The sequence below is a fragment of the Esox lucius genome, chromosome 22, assembly GCF_011004845.1.
Source record: "Esox lucius isolate fEsoLuc1 chromosome 22, fEsoLuc1.pri, whole genome shotgun sequence".
Lineage (NCBI taxonomy): Eukaryota > Metazoa > Chordata > Actinopteri > Esociformes > Esocidae > Esox > Esox lucius.
This window is the reverse complement of record NC_047590.1, coordinates 1,732,248-1,757,192: the sequence shown is the minus strand read 5'-3', so window position 1 is coordinate 1,757,192 and position 24,945 is coordinate 1,732,248. Positions and strand designations below refer to the sequence as shown.

At 44.9% G+C, this 24,945-nt stretch overlaps 1 protein-coding gene across 4 annotated transcripts in view; it reads right to left on the bottom strand.

The window, feature by feature from the left end:
- Nucleotides 1-24,945, bottom strand: part of gpc6a (glypican 6a) — a 154,413-nt gene that overhangs the window by 103,246 nt on the left and 26,222 nt on the right. For all 4 annotated transcript variants that reach the window (XM_034289736.1, XM_034289735.1, XM_029116698.2 and 1 more), the window contains exon 2: nt 20,222-20,380. In XM_034289736.1, the coding sequence (XP_034145627.1) occupies nt 20,222-20,330 (109 nt within the window). In that variant the 5' untranslated portion in view covers nt 20,331-20,380. The remainder of the gene's footprint in view (nt 1-20,221; nt 20,381-24,945) is intronic.

The window sequence follows — 24,945 nt, the reverse complement described above, 5'->3', positions numbered from 1 at the left end:
ATTTGCAGGTGGTTGTGTGGTAACACTGTTTGAAGGCATTGGTTTGCAGGTGGTTGTGTGGTAACACTGTTTGAAGGCATTGATTTGCAGGTGGTTGTGTGGTAACACTGTTTGAAGGCATTTATTTGCATGTGGTTGTATGGTAACACTGTTTGAAGGCATTGATTTGCAGGTGGTTGTGTGGTAACTGTTTGAAGGCATTGATTTTCAGGTGGTTGTGTGGTAACTGTTTGAAGGCATTGATTTGCAGGTGGTTGTGTGGTAACACTGTTTGAAGGCATTGATTTGCAGGTGGTTGTGTGGTAACTGTTTAAAGGCATTGATTTGCAGGTGGTTGTGTAGTAACATTGTTTTAAGGCATTGATTTGCAGGTAGTTGTGTGGTAACTGTTTGAAGGCATTGATTTGTGGGTGGTTGTGTGGTAACTGTTTGAAGGCATTGATTTGCAGGTTGTGGTGTGGTAATAACAGCCGTGCTGTGCTATGGCTCAAGGCCGAGCTTCAAGATGCCAGCAGGAATGTAGATTGGTTGGTTCAAACTTGTCAGATAACTGATAACTGATTCAGGATCAGCAACGGTGCTTGGGTGTTAGTTTGGCTTCTATCAAGGCTCCTCGAGGCAATATGCAATGTGAATGCTGGTTTTCCGTCAAAGATTCTCCCCCGCTTTGTCGTTTCAGCAGAGCAGCATAATGTTACACTGTTAAATCCCTACGGCACATGAAATAAAATGACTAATCTGATTCTACTGCCAATACCTCTTCAGAGAATTCCCATCAATATTCAATAAAACATTTATGTCAGAACTAGACTCCCTCCAAGGGAAGCTTTCTGTTCAAATGAAATCAGAAAGATCACATTTCCTCCAGTATCATATTATCTGCAGATTTCAAGACATTTAGGAGCTGCTATAGAGAATCAATCAGATAAATGATAAAAAGCTGATACTGAATTTGGCTGGTGACAATGTCTTTATCTATAAATTTTACATTTCAATCATTTACCAGACTGCCATCCAAGCCCGACTTCCAGTTTCCACATTCATCTGAAGCTCGGGTGGGACAGACACACATCTCAGCCCAAGTGCCTTTTCATCCTTAAAGAAATTATAATCAAAGTCAGTAATCTTCCCTATTTCTGAATATCAAATAATGTGTGTTTGACCGCTCGTACACTCTGTGAGAATCACAGCTGATTAAGACTCATTAAAAACCCTTTGGAGAACATTTTCTAACATGTGTCTCTGAAGACCAATCCGGCACGATTCCGCTTCCGTTTCCTAATTGAATTCATGTACATTAAATAGAACAGTGTTTAAGAATAGCAGTAATTATGTGTCACGCTCCTGACACTCAAAGCACCTGAGTCGAAACACCTGGGCATTGACATCTTGTTCCGCGAGAAATGCAATGAAACAGAAAGCACCTTAATAGAACACAATAAGCAGACAAGGGGCTGAAGCACATGAAGGAACCCTCAGTGGAACACGTGGATGTACTGTTCCGTTTCCATGGTGGTAATTGGCGTTAGAACAGAGTTCTCGTAATGCCAGCACTAATAAGGCCTGTCACTCAAGTCGGCTGACGTACGCAGGCCAATCAGACGACTTGTTCAGAGTCTGACAGACCAGGCCAGCTAAAAAACCATTTAAGTGGAACCCCCCACCCCCAGGATATGTTGCTGTCAACTGCTCTGTCCTGCCCTCCCTCCCTCCTTCGCCACCTGATGGCTTCTTCCTCTTCAATTAGACAACAGCCCTCTCTCTGCCAAAGAGTTAAACAGTCTCAGCACCATGTTTTACGTTTAATTCATAACGACAGCACTGTGACATGCTCCCAGATGCCTCGGAGTGAAGATCCATGCTCTTGTCAACAGTAGGAAAGGATTCTTGTGTGTTTCAGGGATCGGTGGCGTTGTCAGCAGCCCCCGTCACATTAACTTCCACTCCTACATGTGATGTTATGCTATTGGTCACTAACTCCGTTGTTTTCCCCCTGTCCTGTTTGGGTCATGTACAGCTACTCCACTTCCTGTACCTCTCTCCTCCTCCAACCTACCTCTTTCTTGTCTTTTCTCCACTTTCTCTTCCCTCGCTCATCTAGGGCTGTCCCTTTCTCTCAGTCACTTTCTCTCAGTCTCTTTCTCTCTGACACTTTTTCTTTTCAGTTCTGTCTGGAATATTACTGAACTACATCCTTTCTGTAAAAAAAAACACTCAACATTCTCAACAGCGATGTTCAGAGAGGAAGACACCTCAGCGATGTTCAGAAAGGAAGACACCTCAGCGATGTTCAGAAAGGAAGACACCTCAGCGATGTTCAGAAAGGAAGACACCTCAGCGATGTTCAGAGATGAAGACACCTCAGCAACGTGACAACAGCGAAGGCACAGATCAGAGGATGTCACGTGCCATAAGACAGACAGAAAAACCACACAGGGTGGTCACATGCATCCCTGACAGCCCAGCAACACGTCAGTTCACCCTTAACCACTTCATTTATCACAGACGTTTACGGACCTGAGACAAAAGATCATGTCTTTAATGACCGCCTTAGCAGAGGAACTGCTATGACTGATCTCTTGCAGGCTGTCACCACAGAGGAGGTTATAGGACTGTAGTTGCTGCATGAGGGAGGCAGTTTGAGCATGGATGTAGACATTGAAGGCATCTGCTATATTATGTATTTAAGTGGGTGGGTCTTCCAACTTTATCCTTTCAAATGACCAGGCAAATTTATTAGGACATTATACAGCTGTTAATAAAAAGATTGAAGTAACACTATTTGACTTGTATTGTAAATAACTGCAGGTTCCATATTCATAGGAATTTGGAAACACTGGACAGTCCCTTTAATTGGAAGCTCTGCTTAAACATTCACTTCACACAGAAAAGACATGAAGGACAAAGCGACCACACATTAATGTTTGTAATACTGAGTCTTACAAGAGGAGGAAGGATAACAGACGTTTTAAGACAACTCCAGATTTCGTGAATACCACAAACCCCTTCATCCAGTCCGGTGAGTGGAGACACCAGGGATTTTAATTAGCCGAGTTTGGCGAGAATCAAAGCATTCTGTTTCCTCCCGTGACCGTAGCTTCCTCCTCTAGTGGAAGTCAATTGACTACAGGCAGCATTCCATGAAGGCAGCCACTTGAGCTTAACCCCTCAGAAGAAGAATGAAGAGAGGTCAGTAGTGGAGGGTTGGGGTCTCATCAGTATAAGAGGGTCGGGGTCTCAGCAGTAGAACAGGGTCAGGGTCTCGGTAGTAGAAGAGGGTCGGGGTCTCAGCAGTATAAGAGGGTCGGGGTCTCAGCAGTAGAAGAGGGTTGGGGTCTCAGTAGTAGGAGAGGGTCGGGGTCTCAGCAGTAGAAGAGGGTTGGGGTCTCAGTAGTAGGAGAGGGTCGAGGTCTCACCAGTATAAGAGGGTCGGGGTCTCAGCAATAGAAGAGGGTCGGGGTCTCAGTAGTAGAAGAGGGTTGAGGTCTCAGCAGTAGAAGAGGGTCGAGGTTTCAGCAGTAGAACAGGGTTGGGGTCTCAGCAGTATAAGAGGGTCGGGGTCTCAGCAGTAGAAGAGGGTCGGGGTCTCAGCAGTAGAACAGGGTTGGGGTCTCAGTAGTAGAACAGGGTTGGGGTCTCAGTAGTAGAGGAGGTCAGGGTCTCAGTAGTAGAGGAGGGTCATAAACATGACATAACAACCCAGATCTAATAAAGAAAGGTTTGGAGATTCAGCTGGTGCAATTATCAGATAGCAGATGGACCCATCCATCAAACGCATTGTTACAGTCTCAAATCATGGATCGACCCGGCACAGACCTGCCACCCAGCAGAGGTCCCGTCCGTGGTGGGTTAATGTGTGAAGGGTCCAATCAAGAATACAGTGAACCACGGCACCAATCACATCACAACACCGAAGATGTGGGTCAAGACAGGTCTTGTTCTTATACCTTCAGTTACTGAACCAGTAGATGTTTCCAGTACCAGAGGGCCAGTGTGTTGGGAGCAGGAGTCAACCCTGAGACATTCCAGACAAACCTGGATTCCTGAGGAGGAGAACAATGACTCCAATTGCCCATTGTGAGAATAAATGTGTGCCTCTGATAACAACTGTATGAACTAGCAAATTGACTGAAACCACAAAGAGACACACCAGTCAGACCACCCACACACACACACACACACACACCTGTCACAGCCAACAGTCGTTTTCTCTGTTGTTTAAATAGATGGAATGTAATTCTGATGTTGACTGCGGAGGTGGTCCTCTACTTCTCGGACGTGTGTAGACCTGTCGAGCACCAAATGGCATCCTATTCCAGCGCACAACTTTTCATCAGGTAACATCTGGCACAGCTCAATTGTAACACGCTACACAGGGTAAAGGATGCCATTTTGTTCTTCCACTTCCCTGCAGTGTAGGAACAAGGCCTGACCATACCCCGACCCCACGGAGTATAAATATTTCCCTTGCAGGGATGTTTCAGTCACATCTGGAACCCCACAGCCCAGACTGGAGCTTACACTAAAGCTCACTGCGTCCACATCCCAAATGCCACAATATTCCCCTCGTAGTGCCCTCCGTCTGACCAGACTTTTGTGAGAACAGGGCTCCATTTGGGAGGCAGGAAGACAGGCAACCCAATAAAAGCCAGACCAGACCTTTTGTTTGGTCAGCTAGAACACCACGATAAACATCTACCATTTTAAAACTCTGTTTAATCCATTTCCCTTTGTAGTCAAACGCACCATTTAAGACATTGTTAGAGAAAAGTATCTCTAACATTGTCAGGACTTATATTAGCGTGGGTCTTATTGAGGGATATGTTTTCAATTAGTTACACAGTCTATACAACCTGTTTAAGAGGCTTTTTAAGGCATTATAAGTCCCTGTAACCTCATAGCCCCTGCAGAAAGACACAGTAAATAGTTCGAGAAAATGACGGCTTCCCAGGGGTGTATTTTCATTGGCCAGTCTTTCAATTCACTTATCTATGTGAATCTCTTCAAATTTCAGTGGAATGTTTCCTTGGGTTCAGACAGGAAACACAGTGTATTAGTATCAGATTAAAATAAATGCAATACGGGCGCTATGCAATGCTCCTTCATGTAAGGAGCTCCCCGCCGGAGCATGAATAATGTTAAGACAATAATAACTACCAATCCCCCAGCAGGAAGGAAACAGAGAAATGAACAGGTGGAGACTGGGGCGGGTGGGGTGTGGGAAAGCAGAAAACAGAGCACCATGACGGGTGATGCATTTTACAGCATCAGCGTGACACCAAGAAGCCCAGCATATAGCTAGCGTGTGGAGACAGTTTAAAAGGTGTGTGCAGCACTTAAAAGGCTTAACAGGATGCTTTATTAACCTGGCGGTTCACCTGATTGGTGCAATAGCTGATGATGCTGATTGGCTGATGCAACACACAGGTTATCAGTCTGAACCAGCTGCGCTTCAATTCCTTATTTATTCGTCTGCTTATTTATTTATTAATTTATTTAGTTATTCTTTTTTTGGATCCTCGTTATCTTCAGCCAAAGCAGCAGCTAGTCTTCCTTCAGAAAACACCAAACAGACAGAACTCTGATACATCGAAACACCAAAAAACAGACAGCAAAACTCTGATACATCGAAACACCAAAAAACAGACAGCAAAACACTGATACATCGAAACCCGGGATCAGATAACAAAACTCTGATACATGGAAACACCAAAAACTGACACAGGATCAGATAACAAAGCTCTGAAACATCCAAACATGGGGTCAGATAACAAAATCTGATACATCGAAACACGGGATCAGATAACAAAACTCTGATACATCGAAACCTGGGATCAGTCTCACACAGTTAAAATACAACAAAACACAACTGATGCATAATGATGTTTTATCACTCAAGACCATTTTTGGGTTTGTTGGAGTAACTAATGATGGCAGGGGGTCCATGTGCTCATGGCTCTGGGTTGTACCCTGTTGGTTTTGGGGACTATGATGACAGCCCCCCACGGCTGTCAGAGCTGTGTTTTAGCTGACCGCCCTGTACTGTTCCAACTGCATCTACATCCTAATTGATGACTTACTTGTAGTGAACTAGGTTTGACTAGGTCTTCCCATAGGGCTCCGCTCAAAGTAGTGTACTACAAAGTGACCAGGGGAGGATACCAGATGTAAATACATCTCTGACATTTCTGGAAATGGAGCTTGAGGAATTTTACTAAGGTCAGAGCCAGTATCAGCCTGCCAGATCACTTTCCAAAGAACAGAATAAAACCTGCAAGGCAGAAAAACATCTTGACGGGAGTTGATTGAATTTAGTGCAACGCTGTGTTTCTTTTAACTCTGTGTGCATAACATGACAATGTTGTCTTTATGGATGATGTCCTCCTGTTCCAGTAAGAGGATAATAAAATAGGGGGGGAAAATCCTGTGGCAAAAAGGAAATGTGAATCATCAAATGGCTTATAAATCATGGACATTGTTGTAAAGGTTTACGAGTTTTTCACAAAGGAAATTCAAGTAAGAGAAACACATAAGTGAGAATAAAAACTTTTCACACATCAGAAGGCTTTTCACACTTCAAACACACCACTGGTTCTAATGCAAAGAGGCTTATCAAATTAAGACTCCACATCTGTATTACAACTTTTTGTGAAAAAATCAAAATCAATGTAATTACCTGCAGAAAACGAGATCATTTAAAGAGGGATGTTGTCCAGGCAGCCACATGCTGTGGTGAGAACAGCAGCTAAATGGAAAAACACACAACCCTGTGTCTTATAGCTACAGTACAGTGCACTGTCACAACCAATATCAGCTGATGTGTGGAAACCAAAAGTTGCACTGGAATAGGTAATAGGTATTGGTTTAGCCAGAGAGGGAGAGAGTGGCTTTACACCTTGGTCGTATTTCATCAGCAGCACCAGGGCAGATCTCAGCTGCGGCCCGGACAAACCCAATATCCCCCAAACCGGGTTTCAGGCCTCCTTAGTAAAGTCCATTACAACACAGTATATCTGGCAGAGAAAACACGAGATGGAATAGAGAAATGAAAATAGATGGAATTGAATTGCAATGTGCCCCCCCCCCCCACATCTCTCTGCTGTTCAGCGCATGGAAGACTTCTCCCAGTTCACCGCCTCCTTGAAACCCAGCAGAGGGACGGAGCGGGACACACTTAACAGGCAAGATCACATCTCAGCCGAGTCCTGAGTGGGTCCCGGCTCCCCTGAAGCCGGGCACTACTACCAGTGGGCGACGTGGGGGCTGTGTAGGGAGTAGGGCGCCCTTTGGAACACACACGGTGACAGGATGACATAGAGACAGCATACGGAGGCAGCCGTACCCCCCGGATGATGGACGAGTTGACAAGACGGGATACAGCCAACGTAAGAATAGTTTCTTTAAACATTTTAAGAGAACCTGTGCAGCAGGTTAGGAGAATTAAACCAACAGGTTAGGAGAATTAAACCAACAGGTTAGGGGAATTAAACCAACAGGTTAGGAGAATTAAACCAACAGGTTAGGAGAATTAAACCAACAGGTTAGGAGAATTAAACCAACAGGTTAGGGGAATTAAACCAACAGGTTAGGAGAATTAAACCAACAGGTTAGGGGAATTAAACCAACAGGTTAGGAGAATTAAACCAACAGGTTAGGAGAATTAAACCAACAGGTTAGGAAAACGAAAGTAACAAGGTAGGAGAACTGGGTTGAGCTAAAATGCAAAACATGTCTGTTTTATGTGCATTTGTCAAAAGAATAGCATCCAATCCAGATATAACGGGGAAGATGTCGTCAGACCGAGACTCCAATAAGTCTCCTCAGAGAAGATCCTTCCTGACGTTCACTTCAGTCGTCACCAGACATCAGAACCACGCTCAATGATTAACGGTTGGTTCCTGGACCTACTTGTTTTGTATATGATTCTAACAGAACCGTGTTTAAGCCAGAACCCTTTCATTAGGATTTATACACGACTTGGACTGGAGCTGAGTACTAAGCCTATCAAACGCTCTCCTGTTTAATTTCCTGTTATTAAATATTATCTCCAATGTTTTGTCATGCTCCTGGACCAAATATAACAAAAAACTGATACCCGAAATGAGTACCGGCACTGCAGTTCAAGTCAAGCACTGGTTATATAATATAACATACCACATCACTGCTTACTGTGGGCAAAAGACATGCTAATTAAAGGCTGGTAAACATACAGAAAGCTGTATTTCCCATATTTTCCCATTATTTCATACACCCCATGCTAATACTTTTAAAAATGACAGAATGTCTACAGAATTGCAGTATTAAAATGGAAGACTGTCATGTAAATCTTTTAACTGGCTACTGTTTCAAAGCTGTGCGGACAGAGATTATACTTCTTTCTCTTGCTAGCATGTTGTTCTTTCTGAGTGGCGTTTCATTAAACAAATTCCTTATTTTCTCTAAAACGTTCAAAAGCGTGTTCTGACTAAATGTCTACTGATTGTAGCTGCAGTTCAAAACTCTTCCGGAGCGTAACTGGGTCGACTCTAATGAGGACCTCTGAGAGACCATCCTGTTTGATCTCACCCTGTGAACCGAGAGAGGATCCACAAGCATCGGGTGTTTTCTCTTCCAAAATTCTACTTGATAACTTTTCTTCAGTGAATGGAAACATGAATTACTAATGAGCAAAGACTGTTTGAGTTTTGATATAAACTGTATATGAAAATGACTCGAGTGGTTTTAAGGGACATATTCGGCACCACTTTATTTTAAAGATACAGTTACTGTTTTCTTCAAAGCCAGGATTCTTAGCTGCTAAATAGGTTTTACAGATTAAACGTTTTGTGACAAAATGACAAATGAATGATAGATACCAAATGATTGTTTAAAAATATAACAACGCGCTCAGTAGAATCAAATAAGTTCAAGTGGGTTTAAAATGAATCTGAGCCTCATCAATGCTTCATTGAGCTTAGGTTCAACTGTCACACACCATCAGAACCCAAAACGAGGGCAAAATGGACAAATACAAATAACAGGGTATCCATTTGATTATCATTTGGCAGTCTTATTCAACAGTCTTATGGCTTGGGGGCAGAATATGGTACAAGGTCCTTAGAGTTACAGGCTAAATAATTCTGAAAATGGTTACATTTCTCCAGGCCAAACACTAAGATGTTTATCAAAACACCATCAGGGGGACTTTGTCATCACCTCTTCTATCTTTACCACCAGAGATTTGTGGTGAATGAGCCTATAGATGAAACGTACCAAAGGCGGTGCAGGAAACAGCTCGCAGGGAGTAAATGCCTGTTGATATTCCTACTGTGAGCTTGTCTGCAGTTTAATTGATGTGAAGATACGCAATTGATGTTTGTCAAGTGTGCTAATCAACGTGACAGCGAGAGTATGTGTTAACTGCCTCAGCTATACATACACAGAATTAAATCAGTCTGAAGCTTTTAGGATTCCAATTCTCGTGTGTGTTTTTGTGTACACAGGGCTGTGGTATTCATACAATTAGTGTATCCTCAGGCCTGTGAATACAGTCAGGTGAAAATTGAGTTAGGTTTTACTCAAACCTCCTCCCTTGATCTGTGTCTCTGTTTACTCCTGCGTCCGTTTATCTGAGCCAAACTACTGTAAACACTTCATATTCAGACAGCTCCCTCCTCACATGGATTACACAAGACTCCATGCAACTAGGAACAACATTTTCAGGTTGCCTGTGGTATTTCTGCGTGGTGCCTAAGCCCAGCAGCTGGCGCAGTTGGAGGTGATTCGGTTGAGGGTTGTCTGAGGTAGTTGAAGGCGTTAGTGGTGGTTGAGGGTTGTCTGAGGTAGTTGAAGGCGTTAGTGGTGGTTGAGGGTTGTCTGAGGTAGTTGAAGGCGTTAGTGGTGGTTGAGGGTTGTCTGAGGTAGTTGAAGGCGTTAGTGGTGGTTGAGGGTTGTCTGAGGTAGTTGAAGGCGTTAGTGGTGGTTGAAGGTTGTCTGAGGTAGTTGAAGGCGTTAGTGGTGGTTGAGGGTTGTCTGAGGTAGTTGAAGGCGTTAGTGGTGGTTTGAAGGTTGTCTGAGGTAGTTGAAGGCGTTAGTGGTGGTTGAGGGTTGTCTGAGGTAGTTGAAGGCGTTAGTGGTGGTTGAAGGTTGTCTGAGGTAGTTGAAGGCGTTAGTGGTGGTTGAGGGTTGTCTGAGGTAGTTGAAGGCGTTAGTGGTGGTTGTAGGTGGTTGGAGGTGGTCAAAGGTTGTTTGGTTGAAGGCGGTAAGAGGTGGTTGAGGTGGTGGAAAAAAGGTTGAGGTCCATATGCCCAGTTGAGGTTGGACGTATGAGTAGCTTAAAGCCCTGGAAAGAGAGGAGATGGGAGGGGGAGGGCTTTCAGACCTGGATAGGGAGGGCTTTGAGACCTGGATGGGGAGGGCTTCCAGAGTTGGTGGGGAGGGCTTCCAGAGTTGGTGGGGAGGGCTTCCAGAGTTGGTGGGGAGGCTTGTTTTTTGCCATAAAACCTCTTTGTTGAATGAGAAGTGTGATAAGACAGTGGATTGGACAAGATGTGCTTAACAAGTGCTTATTATGAGAAAAATAATTAAAACAAAGAAAAGATAAGAAAACAAAGGAGCAAACATTCCTTCTGAGTTGGATGAAGTCTCATTTAGATATCGGTACATGAATAGCACTGAGGCATTGCTAGTCACTAACAGCCCAGGTTGCTAATGGCCAGGAGCTCAGTGTTCAATTGTTTCCCGCATTCAGGATGAAATCAATGCAAATGCATCAGAAACCACCTCAAACACATTGACTGAATATGAATGTTGCGAAAGACAGGGACAACTGGTCATGCCGGAAAAGCGACATCTTCATGTCCAATTAACAGGTTGAATCTGAGAGGAAAACATTGTCTTCATTGTCGATCATTTTTTCAAATGGACAGTAACGCGTAAGTTGGTGATTAATTCGAAGCATTTACAGGAGAGATGTGGCATTTCCAACAGCCATAAGCATTATGCAAAGCTCTTCAAGTAGAAGCCAAGGCGAAAAGACAATAATTATTGACCTGTTATACAATCGCCTATCCTACAAAAGGCTATTCACAACAGAAAAACAGTTTAATGTAGTTACGTTACATAATGTACAGTAGTAAAATTAAACCCACTTCAGTTGTCTTTTGACTGAATTTATGCATACAGTATGGATTGGTTATGAATATGGTCCAAACTTTATATCCATGAGACTGGACGAGAACACGACTGACCCTGGGTTCATAGATTGGGAATGGCAGCTAGCAGAGTAATAGGAGAACATAGCATAATGTGTTAATAATTACATTAAACTGACATTATCTTCGCCAATGTGCATTTCTGTCTGATCTGTTTCTCAATGTCATGTCTACCCTCTGTCCCCAAATGAGGGGCTAGACAGATTGGAGGTGGAGCTGGGTTTCATACAGAGATAGGTGGAGGTGGAGCTGGGTTGCATACAGAGATAGGTGGAGGTGGAGCTGGGTTGCATACAGAGATAGGTGGAGGTGGAGCTGGGTTGCATACAGAGATAGGTGGAGGTGGAGCTGGGTTGCATACAGAGATAGGTGGGGGTGGAACTGGGTTGCATACAGAGATAGGTGGGGGTGGAGCTGGGTTGCATACAGAGATAGGTGGAGGTGGAGCTGGGTTGCATACAGTGATAGGTGGAGGTGGAGCTGGGTTGCATACAGAGATAGGTGGAGGTGGAGCTGGGTTGCATACAGAGATAGGTGGAGGTGGAGCTGGGTTGCATACAGAGATAGGTGGAGGTGGAGCTGGGTTGCATACAGAGATAGGTGGGGGTGGAGCTGGGTTGCATACAGAGATAGGTGGAGGTGGAGCTGGGTTGCATACAGTGATAGGTGGAGGTGGAGCTGGGTTGCATACAGAGATAGGTGGAGGTGGAGCTGGGTTGCATACAGAGATAGGTGGAGGTGGAGCTGGGTTGCATACAGAGATAGGTGGAGGTGGGAGCTGGGTTTGCATACAGAGATAGGTGGAGGTGGAGCTGGGTTGCATACAGAGATAGGTGGGGGTGGAGCTGGGTTGCATACAGAGATAGGTGGAGGTGGACCTGGGTTGCATACAGTGATAGGTGGAGGTGGAGCTGGGTTGCATACAGAGTACATATCACCATAGGAAGAGAATAGGGCTGACTGCTGCATTGACTGAAATAAGGGTTTTTATACGTCCATACATTTCTATATACAGTACCGTGTGAAAGCAAGTTTTGGTCGCCAATTCTTCTACAAGCATATTACTATCCAAGCATCTTAAATGCTAATATTAGACACATTCCTCTTCTGTACAACCAGAGGAGCCTGACTGACGTAATTAGGAAAAAGCATGCTTCATTCATTATTACAGCGCAACCCGATAATGTCTTCATTCCCCGCCCTGGTTTCAGTTGATAATGTTCCATTCTAAATCAAGTATAATTTAAAACGTATATTAGTGGAAACCAGATAAAACTGATAGTAGTGTAATGAGTGAGGAGATTGTCATTTGATGAGAGAACTGCAAACAGTCTGAGGTAGGGACTCATTAACCAGGACTAAAAGGTTCCTTATACTCTGAAAAGTTTTCAGATAACAATGATAATTATGCTCAGGGTGTCCTGTTTTAAAATAATTCACTTAATTAATAATGCAGAACTAACGCTCAGTGTAAACACCGCGCAACCCTTTATGGCTTCTGCAATTTTGTGTTCATTCAGGTTTCCGACCTCACCACAGTCCTGAAACGGTCATGAGGACATTTTTAAATGATATACGGCTGAATACTGATTCTGATAAAATAACAGTTCTGGTTCTATTAGATCTCAGTGCAGCATTTGACACTGTAGATCATAGAACACTTATAGACAGGCTGGAAAATTTTATCTAGATGGCCGGAGTTACTTTGTCACCATTGGTAATCATGAATCTGATAGGGTGGCTATGACATGTGGAGTTCCACAGGGATCAGTTCTCGGACCGCTTCTGTTCAATCTCTATATGCTACCTCTGGGCCAAATTCTACAGAACAACAACATTAACTACCACAGCTATGCTGATGATACTCAAATATATATGTCTCTCGAACCATATGACAACAGCTCAATAGACTCTCTGTGTCACTGTATAGAGCACATAAATACCTGGATGAACCAAAATTGTCTACAATTAAACAATTGAATGAGATTAAAAGAACAATTATTAGTAAAGAGCTGGATTCTTGGGCCCTTAAAACCAGGGATCAGGTGCGTATTCTTGGTGTTCTGATAGACTCAGACCTCACATTTAACAGTCATATCAAAGCGGTCACCAAAACAGCATTCTATCATCTAAAAAATATTGCCAGAATCAAAGATTTGGTGTCCCAAAAAGACCAAGAGAAGCTCATCCATGCTTTTATCTCTAGTAGTAGTAATCCTGTGATGGCCCCTTAACTGGACTCCCCAAAAAGACTGTAAAACAACTGCAGCTCATTCAGAAAGCTGCTGCTAGAATGTTAACCAGGACCAAGAGAACAGAGCAGATCACTCCGGTTCTTAAATCTTTGCATTGGCTTCCAGTCAGTTACAGAATAGATTTCAAAGTGGTGCTTTTAGTTTATAAATCTCGGAATGATTTAGACCCTGAATACATTTCTGATATGTTAGAAGAATATAAACCGAGCAGGGCTCTTAGATCCATGAACACAGGTCAGGTAGTAGAGCCCAGAGTCCAAACTAAATATGGAGAAGCTGCATTTAGCACTTATGCTGTACAAAACTGGAATAAACTACCAGAAGATCTTAGATGTGCCCCAAACGTATACATTTTTAAATCCAGGTTAAAAACACTTCTCTTCTCACGTGCCTATGACTGAGCACTTAAACTTAACCACACTGTTTAGCCTTATAGCTTCCTATGTTTTATCCCATTTTTTATCTTTATGTTTTCTTATTATATTTTTCTTAATATGATGTTTTCATTTGTTTGATGTTTTCATTGAGTATTTGTTTTTATGTTATTGTACTTTCATATATTTTGCATTGTATAGCACATTGAATTGCTTCGATATATGAATTGTGCTATATAAATAAACCTGCTTGCTTGGTTCTGACACACTAATGTACATTACTGTGTTCTTCTGAAATACATGTGACTTCATATCTGGGCCCTCAGACTCAACCCTTTGGGACAGGATCAAAGGGATCACTGAAGCAAGGCTTCAGCTCAACCAGGACTTTAGCTTGTTCACCACGGCCATGTGGGATGACAGGCCAGATGTGGATCCACACTGACCAGGTGAGACGGGCTACATTCCTGAACATTGGGACCGGTGAGTGGTGAAAAGACGGAGTCTCTTTTTGGAGACTTTAAGAGTCAGACAGTCACCATGAATTTGACGTTTCACAGAACAGGCCCTTGACACCGTGGTTACCATAGTTACAGCCCAGTGGAAGGATCAAAAAGATCAGTCATTTTATCAAGTTTTCATTTTTATCAGACAAAGTGTACAGTCAAGTAGCTTTGTGAGGCCATACTGCCAGAAACCAAAGGGAGAAAAAGACAGGAAATAGAAAAAGAGAAATCACAAAAGATAAACATGAGAGAAAGCTTGAAAAGAGAGAGAGGACCATTTCCATTGACTTGAACCCATGATCTCCCTTTACTTCAATAGGGGCCTCCAACGCAGATGTACCACTAACCTCTGCTGCTTCTTCACCAACATACCCCTAACCTCTGCTGCTCCTTCACCACCATACCACTAACCTCTGCTGCTCCTTCACCAACACACCACTAACCTCTGCTGCTCCTTCACCAACATACCACTAACCTCTGCTGCTCCTTCACCACCATACCACTAACCTCTGCTGCTCCTTCACCAACATACCACTAAGCTCTGCTGCTCCTTCACCAACATACCACAAACCTCTGCTGCTCCTTCACCAACATACCCCTAACCTCTGCTGCTCCTTCACCAACATACCACAAACCTCTGCTGCTCCTTCACCAACATACCACTAACCTGTGCTGCTCCTTCACCAACATACCACAAACCTCTGCTGCTCCTTCACCAACATACCACTAACCTCTGCTGCTCCTTCACTGATATACCACAAACCTCTGCTGCTCCTTCACCAACATACCACTAACCTCTGCTGCTCCTTCACTGATATACCACAAACCTCTGCTGCTCCTTCACCAACATACCACTAACCTCTGCTGCTCCTTCACCAACATACCACAAACCTCTGCTGCTCCTTCACCAACATACCACTAACCTCTGCTGCTCCTTCACTGATATACCACAAACCTCTGCTGCTCCTTCACCAACATACCACTAACCTCTGCTGCTCCTTCACTGATATACCACAAACCTGTGCTGCAACTTCATCCAATCCCAATATTGGTCTAATCTGCAGTATTTGTTTTTATGGCCCTGAGATCAACACTTTGCCTTCTAAGAGGTGGAATGCAACCATTTAATCGACCCCACAGCAAAGTACTAGAACATCTGGAGAAAACCTTGGACGAAATGGTGCTCAGAAAGCCTGAATAACAGAAGATAATAAACAGCAAAGTACTAGAACATCTGGAGAAAACCTTGGACGCAATGGTGCTCAGAAAGCCTGAATAACAGAAGATAATAAACAGCAAAGTACTAGAACATCTGGAGAAAACCTTGGACGAAATGGTGCTCAGAAAGCCTGAATAACAGAAGATAATAAACAGCAAAGTACTAGAACATCTGGAGAAAACCTTGGACGCAATGGTGCTCAGAAAGCCTGAATAACAGAAGATAATAAACAGCAAAGTACTAGAACATCTGGAGAAAACCTTGGACGAAATGGTGCTCAGAAAGCCTGAATAACAGAAGATAATAAACAGCAAAGTACTAGAACATCTGGAGAAAACCTTGGACGCAATGGTGCTCAGAAAGCCTGAATAACAGAAGATAATAAACATCAAAGTACTAGAACATCTGGAGAAAACCTTGGACGCAATGGTGCTCAGAAAGCCTGAATAACAGAAGATAATAAACAGCAAAGTACTAGAACATCTGGAGAAAACCTTGGACGAAATGGTGCTCAGAAAGCCTGAATACAGAAGATAATAAACAGCAAAGTACTAGAACTCTGGAGAAAACCTTGGACGCAATGGTGCTCAGAAAGCCTGAATAACAGAAGATAATAAAACAGGCAAAGTACTAGAACATCTGAGAAAAGCCTTGGACGCAATGGTGGCTCAGAAAGCCTGAATAAAAGAAGATAATAAACAAGCAAAGTACTAGAACATCTGGAGAAAAACCTTGGACGCAATGGTGGATCAGAAAGCCTGAATAACAGAAGATAATAAACAGCAAATTACTAGAACATCTGGAGAAAACCTTGGACGCAATGGTGCTCAGAAGCCTGAATAATTAGAAGATAATGAAACAGCAAATTAACTAGAAACATCTGGAGAAAAACCTTGGACGAAATGGGTGCTCAGAAAGCCTGAATAACAGAAGATATATAACAGCAAAGTACTAGAACATCTGAGGAAAAACCTTGGGAACGGCAATGGTGCTCAGAAAGCCTGAATAACAGAAGATAAAATAAACAGCAAAAGTAACTAGAGGAAAATCTGGAAGACAAAAACCTTGGACGAAATGGTGGCATCAGAAAGCCTGAATAACAGAAGATAATAAACAGCAAATGTACTTAGAAAATCTCGGGAGAAAAAACCTTGGACGAAATGGTGCTCAGAAAGCCTGAATAACAGAAGATAATAAACAGCAAAGTAAAATGGTCCTAAATATGGACCTATAAAAATGTAAAATGTTTGAGGGAATTTCAACCACACAATATAGACAACATAGACTCCAGGGAAAACAAAGCAGGCATGGAAAACTCAGAGACCCCATTTAGAAATTATCTTATAGAAAAGCAATTAATCACCATGTAAGCTTAAACGCATTTCACTTTAAAGTTTATGTCAAACAAAAACCAATGATTATTCAACAAACCATCACAGTGAGGTCTGGTTAACATCTCAAACGTCATCAGTGTTTTGGGTTTTCCTTGGTTTCGCGGAATTGGGTGCAAGTCATGGAAGACTGAAACCAATAAAACTCATCAGGCATTTCTCAGGCTGATAAATAATGTTGTGTCTCAGACCGACACACCTGGGACTCTCTGAGATAACAGGTAAACACATCAATCCTCTGATATGTACCAGCTCATGGAGCTCCTCAGCTCTCCTCTCAGGTGCCAATGACCACTGAACCATGTTAGATACTAGAAAGCTCAATGGTATGAAACCTAATAGGGGAGATGTCGAGTGCATCCCAAATGCCACCCATGTCACTTTATGGTGCGTGTCTCAACTGGGCTTTGGGTTCAAATTAGTGCACTAAATCGAGAACACAGTGCCGGTTTGGACGCCTGCTGAGCTCCTCATTGGAAGACAGAGACTATGATCTATTTAGTCGGCACCAACGAGGTTAGACCAGGAAGGATGCAACGCCTATAAACTTTACTCCAAACAATCTAACATACGAACACTCCCTTAACCCAGAAAGAAAACTTCACGAAAAAAGTCCACAGTCAAACATGACTAATGGCCCTGTAACACAGCATACTTGGATTCCCCCTTACCCTGCCCCCTCCCCCTGTCCCCTCCCCCTGTCCCCTCTCCCCTCTCCCTCCCCCCTCCCCCTGTCCCCTTCCCCTCCCTTCTCCTCCTGCCCCCTGTCCCCTCCCCCTGTCCCCTTCCCCTCCCCCCTCCCCCTGTCCCCTTCCCCTCCCTTCTCCTCCTGTCCCCTCCCCCTGTCCCCTTCCCCTGTCCCCTCCCCCTGTCCCCTCCCCCTGTCCCCTCCCCCTGTCCCCTCGCCCTGTCCCCTTCCCCTGTCCCCTCACCCTGTACCCTTCCCCTGTCCCCTCCCCCTGTCCCCTCCCCCTGTCCCCTCACCCTGTACCCTTCCCCTGTCCCCTCCCCCTGTCCCCTCCCCCTGTCCCATTCCCCTGTCCCCTGTCCCCTCCCCCTGTCCCCTTCCCCTGTCCCCTCCCCCTGTCCCCTCACCCTGTCCCCTCCCCCTGTCCCCTCACCCTGTCCCCTTCCCCTGTCCCCTTCCCCTGTCCCCTCCCCTTTTCCCTCACCCTGTCCCCTTCCCCTGTCCCCTTCCCCTGTCCCCTCGCCCTGTCCCCTCGCCCTGTCCCCTTCCCCTGTCCCCTCCCCCTGTCCCCTCACCCTGTACCCTTCCCCTGTCCCCTCCCCCTGTCCCCTCCCCCTGTCCCCTCGCCCTGTCCCCTTCCCCTGTCCCCTTCCCCTGTCCCCTCGCCCTGTCCCCTCGCCCTGTCCCCTTCCCCTGTCCCCTCCCCCTGTCCCCTCACCCTGTACCCTTCCCCTGTCCCCTCCCCCTGTCCCCTCGCCCTGTCCCCTCGCCCTGTCCCCTCCCCCTGTCCCCTTCCCCTGTCCCCTTCCCCTCCCTTCTCCTCCTGTCCTCTTCTCCTCTCCCCTTCCTGCCCTCTTCTCCTCTCCCCTTCCTCTCCTCTTCCCCTCCATCTGATCGATCCTCCGGGAGACACTGGGATAAAACCGATGGCTCCGTAAGAGAGAGATAATTACGGACATCCATAATGTGCGTCCTAAATGGAACACTCTTTCCTATTTATATTATTGCAAAAGCAGAACAGAGGTTTAACCAGGAAGGAAACCTCTGAGGCTGATCTCACACGGTATTTATAATCCAACAGCTGTAATTACAATTCCCCAACACCCTCACTCACTCATGTTCTTCCAATGACAAGCTAGCATCTAATCCATTAGAGGAGCTACTTTTACCTTTCTCTCGTTTACCCTTTCCTGTTTAATCATATAGCCCACTGTAGTGGACCCAAACACAGCCGGTTAATATGATCTGGGAGATGGCAGTTCTGCTCACTCAATCATCAGATCAACTGGTCGCTACCAACAGCTTCAGCCGGACATGAAAAAATATATATTTAATTTTATCTGGAATGGCAAATGAGATAAAGTGAAATGAATATATTTGTATAACGAACATGAATCTGGTGGGTTAATACAAAAATATTGAAGCTTTGAACCTTTCACAAAAGGCCTCAATTATACCAAAATGTAATTTAAATCCAAAGAGTTTTTCCAGGAGGATAATAAGAAAAAAATATATACATAAATATTTTATGCAGATTCAGACCCACCGTTTTCAGTGGATTGACAATGGATCCCAGTTTGAAGTCTCCTTCATAAATCAATCAGTGTTAATGCATCAAAATTCAAATGTACAGATGAATGAGGGATCATGTTAGCAGATGACATCATAAACACAATGTCACCTGACAGCTGGATACAAACACACAGTGGAATCGTCCCATCATCTCACGGCAACACAACCCTGAAAGTGGGAATGTCTCCACAAAGAAAAGAATGGAGTTTATCTGTCTGCCACCAATCTAAAATCAGGCATGATGCATAATGACTAATACAAACTATAACATGTGTCCAGTTAATCAGGTACGACAGCTACACCGTTTAAGATTTCAGTCAGTTGGCAACAAATCTTTGACACCAATGCCACACACACCAATGCCACACACACCAATGTAACACACACCAATGCTACACACACCAATGCCACACACACCAATGCCACACACACCAATGTAACACACACCAATGTAACACACACCAATGCCACACACACCAATGTAACACACACCAATGCCACACACACACACCAATGTAACACACACCAATGCCACACAAACCAATGTAACACACACCAATGCCACACACACCAATGCCACAGCTTCTGTCTGAGCTCATATACAAAGCAAAAATTGCCACATTCTATTGACACACACAAGACCTGGTATCTGAACATTTCTATTAAAATTTTAGGTGTGATCGATCCCTAATAAAAATAATAATTACATTTTCAGCTGCTGTGAACACTTCCTGTCAGTAGCTAAGTACACTTCCTGTCAGTAGCTAAGTACACTTCCTGTCAGTAGCTAAGTACACTTCCTGCCAGACCCTGTGATGTCATCAGTTCCACTTGACAGATGAGATTCACGCCACAGAAACGGTTTGCCCATAATTGGCAGGGGTGTAATATTTAGAATGACGTGTTTACTATATAATAACAGCAACAGACTCCACTGTCATGTGTGCATTACATTCCCCTGACCCTGGAAGACCAGAGGCTCGATATGAGACGATATGAGACAACATAAACTTGTTCGTCTTACCGTCAAACTTTTTATGTCTGGAGACAAAGGTGGTCCTCAGGGTGTGACTGGTCTCCTCCACCAGGTTCTCAAACTCCAGCTTGCTCTGCTGGCCCAGCTTGTCCTCCATGTCTGATGTACAGCACGTGTAACCCTGAGGACAAACACGCAGGTGCTCACCTGGGGACAGAGAGACAGACAGTTTACACCTGCTGAGAGAAAGACAGGATGGGAGAGAGAGACAGACTCATTCTACCTTGCAAAGGAGAGACAGACTTGTTCTACCTAATCAGAGAGAGAGACAGACTGGAGCAACAGACTGGTTGTACCATGGTAGTGAAAGAGACTGCTTCTGCCTTGTTAGAGAGACAGACTGGTTCTACCTTGGTAGAGAGAGACAGACCGGTTCCTCAGATGTGCAGTGGGGGGAGACAGACTGTTTCTACATTGGGAGGGGAGAGGCAGACTGGTCCTACAGATGTACAGCAGTGGGGGGGGAGGGGGGGGGTTGGCTGAAGGCACAGCCATAACTCAGGTCCCCAGCAGAACTTACTGCCACCAATCAGGAGTCAAGGCAAGCCATCAAAAGGCAGAGGGAGCGTTTGATCAACCTCTCCTGAGCCTTGGAAGTCCCCAGACAGACAGAATCAAAGAGAGACAGTCTGGAACAAAGTGGTGGATGAAGCCTAGGAATCTCAGACCGAGCAGATAAGACAACATGAAACCAACTACATAATCACTTTTTATGTTGTCGATAATGGAGAAGACTACATTGGTATGATGTAAGGTAACCTGACTGCCTGATCGTAGCCATGCAGAGGCAGCTGCATCCTGGTAGGTTGGTGTGTACTAGGACAAGATTCTGGAGGAATCCAGAATGCTATGTGGTGCTGGCTGACTGCCATTGTGCAGGCAGGAGCAACAAGAGAGAAACAGCCTGGTAACAAGGCCCGCATTACGGCCATGGAGACAAAGACCTGGTGGTATTTTACTGAATCTGATCTGATTTCCTGTTAGAATTTCCTACCAAGTATCTGTTTTGCCTTAATTTTATTTAAAGTTTACACCTACTCAGAATATGACTTACTACTGTGTGGCGAAGGGTTGATGTGATGAGCACAGTCACACTGCGACAGATGGCCAGTTGCCAAGTGCCACAGCAGGGAAATGAACTGTTCAGGGGGCGGGATTTCTTTTGGTCGCTGATTGAGGAGAACATGTTTTTGGAACGGTGGTCGAGGGGGTGGCAAGGAGAGAGCTGCCAAGTTGACTCCCAGTTGCACACAGAGTTGATTGAGATTTACTATAGTACGGCTAGCAGGGCAGCGGCTAAAGGCTAGCAGGGCAGCGGCTAAAGGCTAGCAGGGCAGCGGCTAAAGGCTAGCAGGGCAGCGGCTGACGGTTAGCTGGGCAGCGGCTGACGGTTAGCTGGGCAGCGGCTGACGGTTAGCTGGGCAGCGGCTGACGGCTAGCGGGGCAGCGGCTGACGGCTAGCGGGGCAGCGGCTGACGGCTAGCGGGGCAGCGGCTGACGGCTAGCGGGGCAGCAGTTACACTGCACAGCAGGCACTGGTTAGGGGAAAACACTGTGCAGGTTCACAGCATGGCTATGGTGGTATTGCGGTGAGAAGGCTAACGGTCATGGTGGGAAATGTAATCCAGCGAGATGCTTTTTGTCACAATGCGTTCAAACAGCCCTGCTGCGGTTATCCCAGTTCCCACACCACCGTTACGGACAGCAACACAGCAAGCAGCCTCGTCCAGAACTGCAGTCCTGCTCCGACGACAGAAATGGTACTAATTTCGCTCAAAATTCTGTTTCTCCAGACCCCCATTTTTGCGGCAGGCAACAATCAATTTGCACAGCCCAAGGCGGGACTCCCGAGGCCCAAGAGTGGCACATGAACTCGGGTGGCAGTGAATTTCTGAAAGCCACACAGGACCTTACTGAGGCAGAGCCGAGTCCGTGGGGGATGAGAGGCACACACTGTTACCCAATGGGACGTTTCTAGGTAATGGAAGACGAGCAGCCGTCCTGCGTGGCGTTATCTAACTGGGTGTGGTCCAAACAGCACCCTTTAGCCTATGTAGTGTGCATCTCTGACACCCCTAGTCCGAAGCAGTGGATTGGTTTCCACTGGACTGGCATCCTCAGCTCTGTGAAAGAGGAAATCACAAGTCATACCAGTCCTGTTCAGACACACTAACAGACAACCTGCTGGAATGCGTTTATTTTCCAACAACACGTCTCCGATCCAATCCAGACATCTCAGACCGATCCACCTGGTCCAAACCCCACACCTGATCAGACCGGTCCACCTGGTCTAATCCCCACATCTCATCAGACCGGTCCACCTGGTCCACTCCCCACATCTCAGACCAATCCACCTGGTCCAAACCCCACACCTGATCAGACCGGTCCAGCCTGTTCCAATCCCCACATCTCATCAGACTGGTCCAGCCTGTTCCAATCCCCACATCTCAGACCAACCCACCTGGTCCAATCCCCACATCTCATCAGACCGGTCCAGCCTGGTCCAATCCCCACATCTCAGACCGGTCCACCTGGTCCAATCCCCACATCTCATCAGACCGGTCCAGCCATCCTCTGACTAATTCAGCATGATTCTGCTCCATCCTCGTCCCATCAGCAGCTGTCGGTCTTGGACGCGTTCCGTTCCAGATGTTGATATTAGCAGAGATCTGATCAGAGATGGAGGGCACCTTTATAGAAGAACAACAGACATCTTCTGCTGCTGGGATTTCAGACTGAATCCTTCTGGCAACAAAGACCATGTTTTTTAATCAGAGTGAAGCGAGGGATGAAAAATATAATTTATATTACAGAGACAATCACACATTAGTTGTTTGGCCCTTCCTGTGAGTGAATCCCAAACTGCACACTACTATTTTTATTTTGAACTCCTTTCAACCAGGCCCCATTGATCTCTCCATAGCGAACAGGGTGGCATTTGGGAGGAGCCTTCTTTGTGGCCCAGATGCTGCTGACGGTTCTAGATCATTATCGCTGGGATGTGAACACCAGGCCTGATTGTAATTAGCTGGATCTGCTGACTACTGACTCAACACTGAGTGTATACAGCCTGGTGCTCAATGAGTTGAATGACCAGAGAAAAGACGAAAAAGACAAAGGGCCATTTAACACAGGCGCTATGTGCCAAACAGCGCTCCACTCCCAACAGGAAACAGGGTGTCGTTAGGAACGTGACCACGGGGTCAGCCAGCCGGAGTCAGGTTCTGAAGCAGGTTCTGAAGCCTCTTTTAGAATATTCACAGAATGATGTGAGTAGTGTTACTCATTTGCTTTAAAGAGAGAGACAGAGTGACGGAAAGAAAAGAAGGAGAAAAACACAAGGAGAGGGAGAGGACGTATATGAACATTGTACAAATGTGAGGACAACTTACATTTGAATGAGTGATTAACTGTCACTTCAAACTGTCACAACAGAACAGAATCCAGTGCCATTGCTAAGTAAAACTTCAACATAACTATGATAATTTCAGGCTTGAATTACATCCAGAATGATTTCAGCGTGTCGGCTGTCACAGCAGATTTAGTTTATAAGGTTTCCAACACAGCTGTAAACTGAACCTGTTCTCCCCATTTAAACCCAGTCATCAGTTGTAATAGTGTAATTAGAGGAATAACAGTATCTCTCCCCTAGGTCCACACAGTAGGACAACACATCAATTAACTTTTAAAGATTTTTACATTTGTCTGGCATACGTGATATTTATCATGTGAATAATATCTGAAAAATGTCTGGTTCAGGTCCCTGGTCACATGGCTATGCTGTGTGTAAGCCCGTGTTTGTCTACTCCATCTGAGGTAATCATATGTGGGCCACTCATTTGATCCATTGATCATTTTGATTATTGAGACAGGAAACACTACTAGACCTGTCTTTGGAGACTGTAGGACCAAGGAGTGTCAAATGGCAAATACCTACATGCTGCCTACAGTAAAAGATACTAAGAAAAAAAACAAATCCCATTCATATTTTGCTTCGTTTGGCCAACCAGAAACCAGCTAAAACTCACAGATTTTTCATTTCCAAGTTGTGCTGCGTTTCAGCACTCGAGAGTAGGTTGATATCCTGTCTGCTCTGTCAGGAATTTAGAAATAAATTATCTCCCTAAATGAACAAGCTTTCTAATTGAATTGATTATGTTTCTCTGTATGGCTTTGAGGCACTTTCTGCTGGGAACACAGAAAAAGACGTAAAACAAAAGACAAACAAAAACCATGACAAGAGAAAACAGTGAAAACATTATTTCTCTGTCTGCCTGCCATCCAGTCTGCCCGTCTGCCTGCCTGCCTGTCTGTCTGTCTGTAGTGTTACAGTCCAATTGATCCAGCTACAGCAGTAATTATGTGGGGATAATGAGAGAGTGATTGTATTGTAAAACAACAGAGCTCATTTCGAAGGAGGGGTTGGAATTAAATTGAACAGAGAATTACATCACGCAATCAAAGCTGTGAAAGGCAGAAACAAGTAGTTATTTCCACCAGCCATGAGGCAGAACCATGGAGAAGATGAAGAGGGTTGAATATCTGGGGAATATAATAGACCTTTATATCAGGGGATTTTCCAGAGCAAGGTCTGAGCACCATGGTCATGTGAGTATCGCCAACAACCCCGTCAGGCCACGGACCCATAAAGCACAAGGAAAAGGATACATGTATACACAACAGTGAACTGAAGTGAATACTGAATACATGTA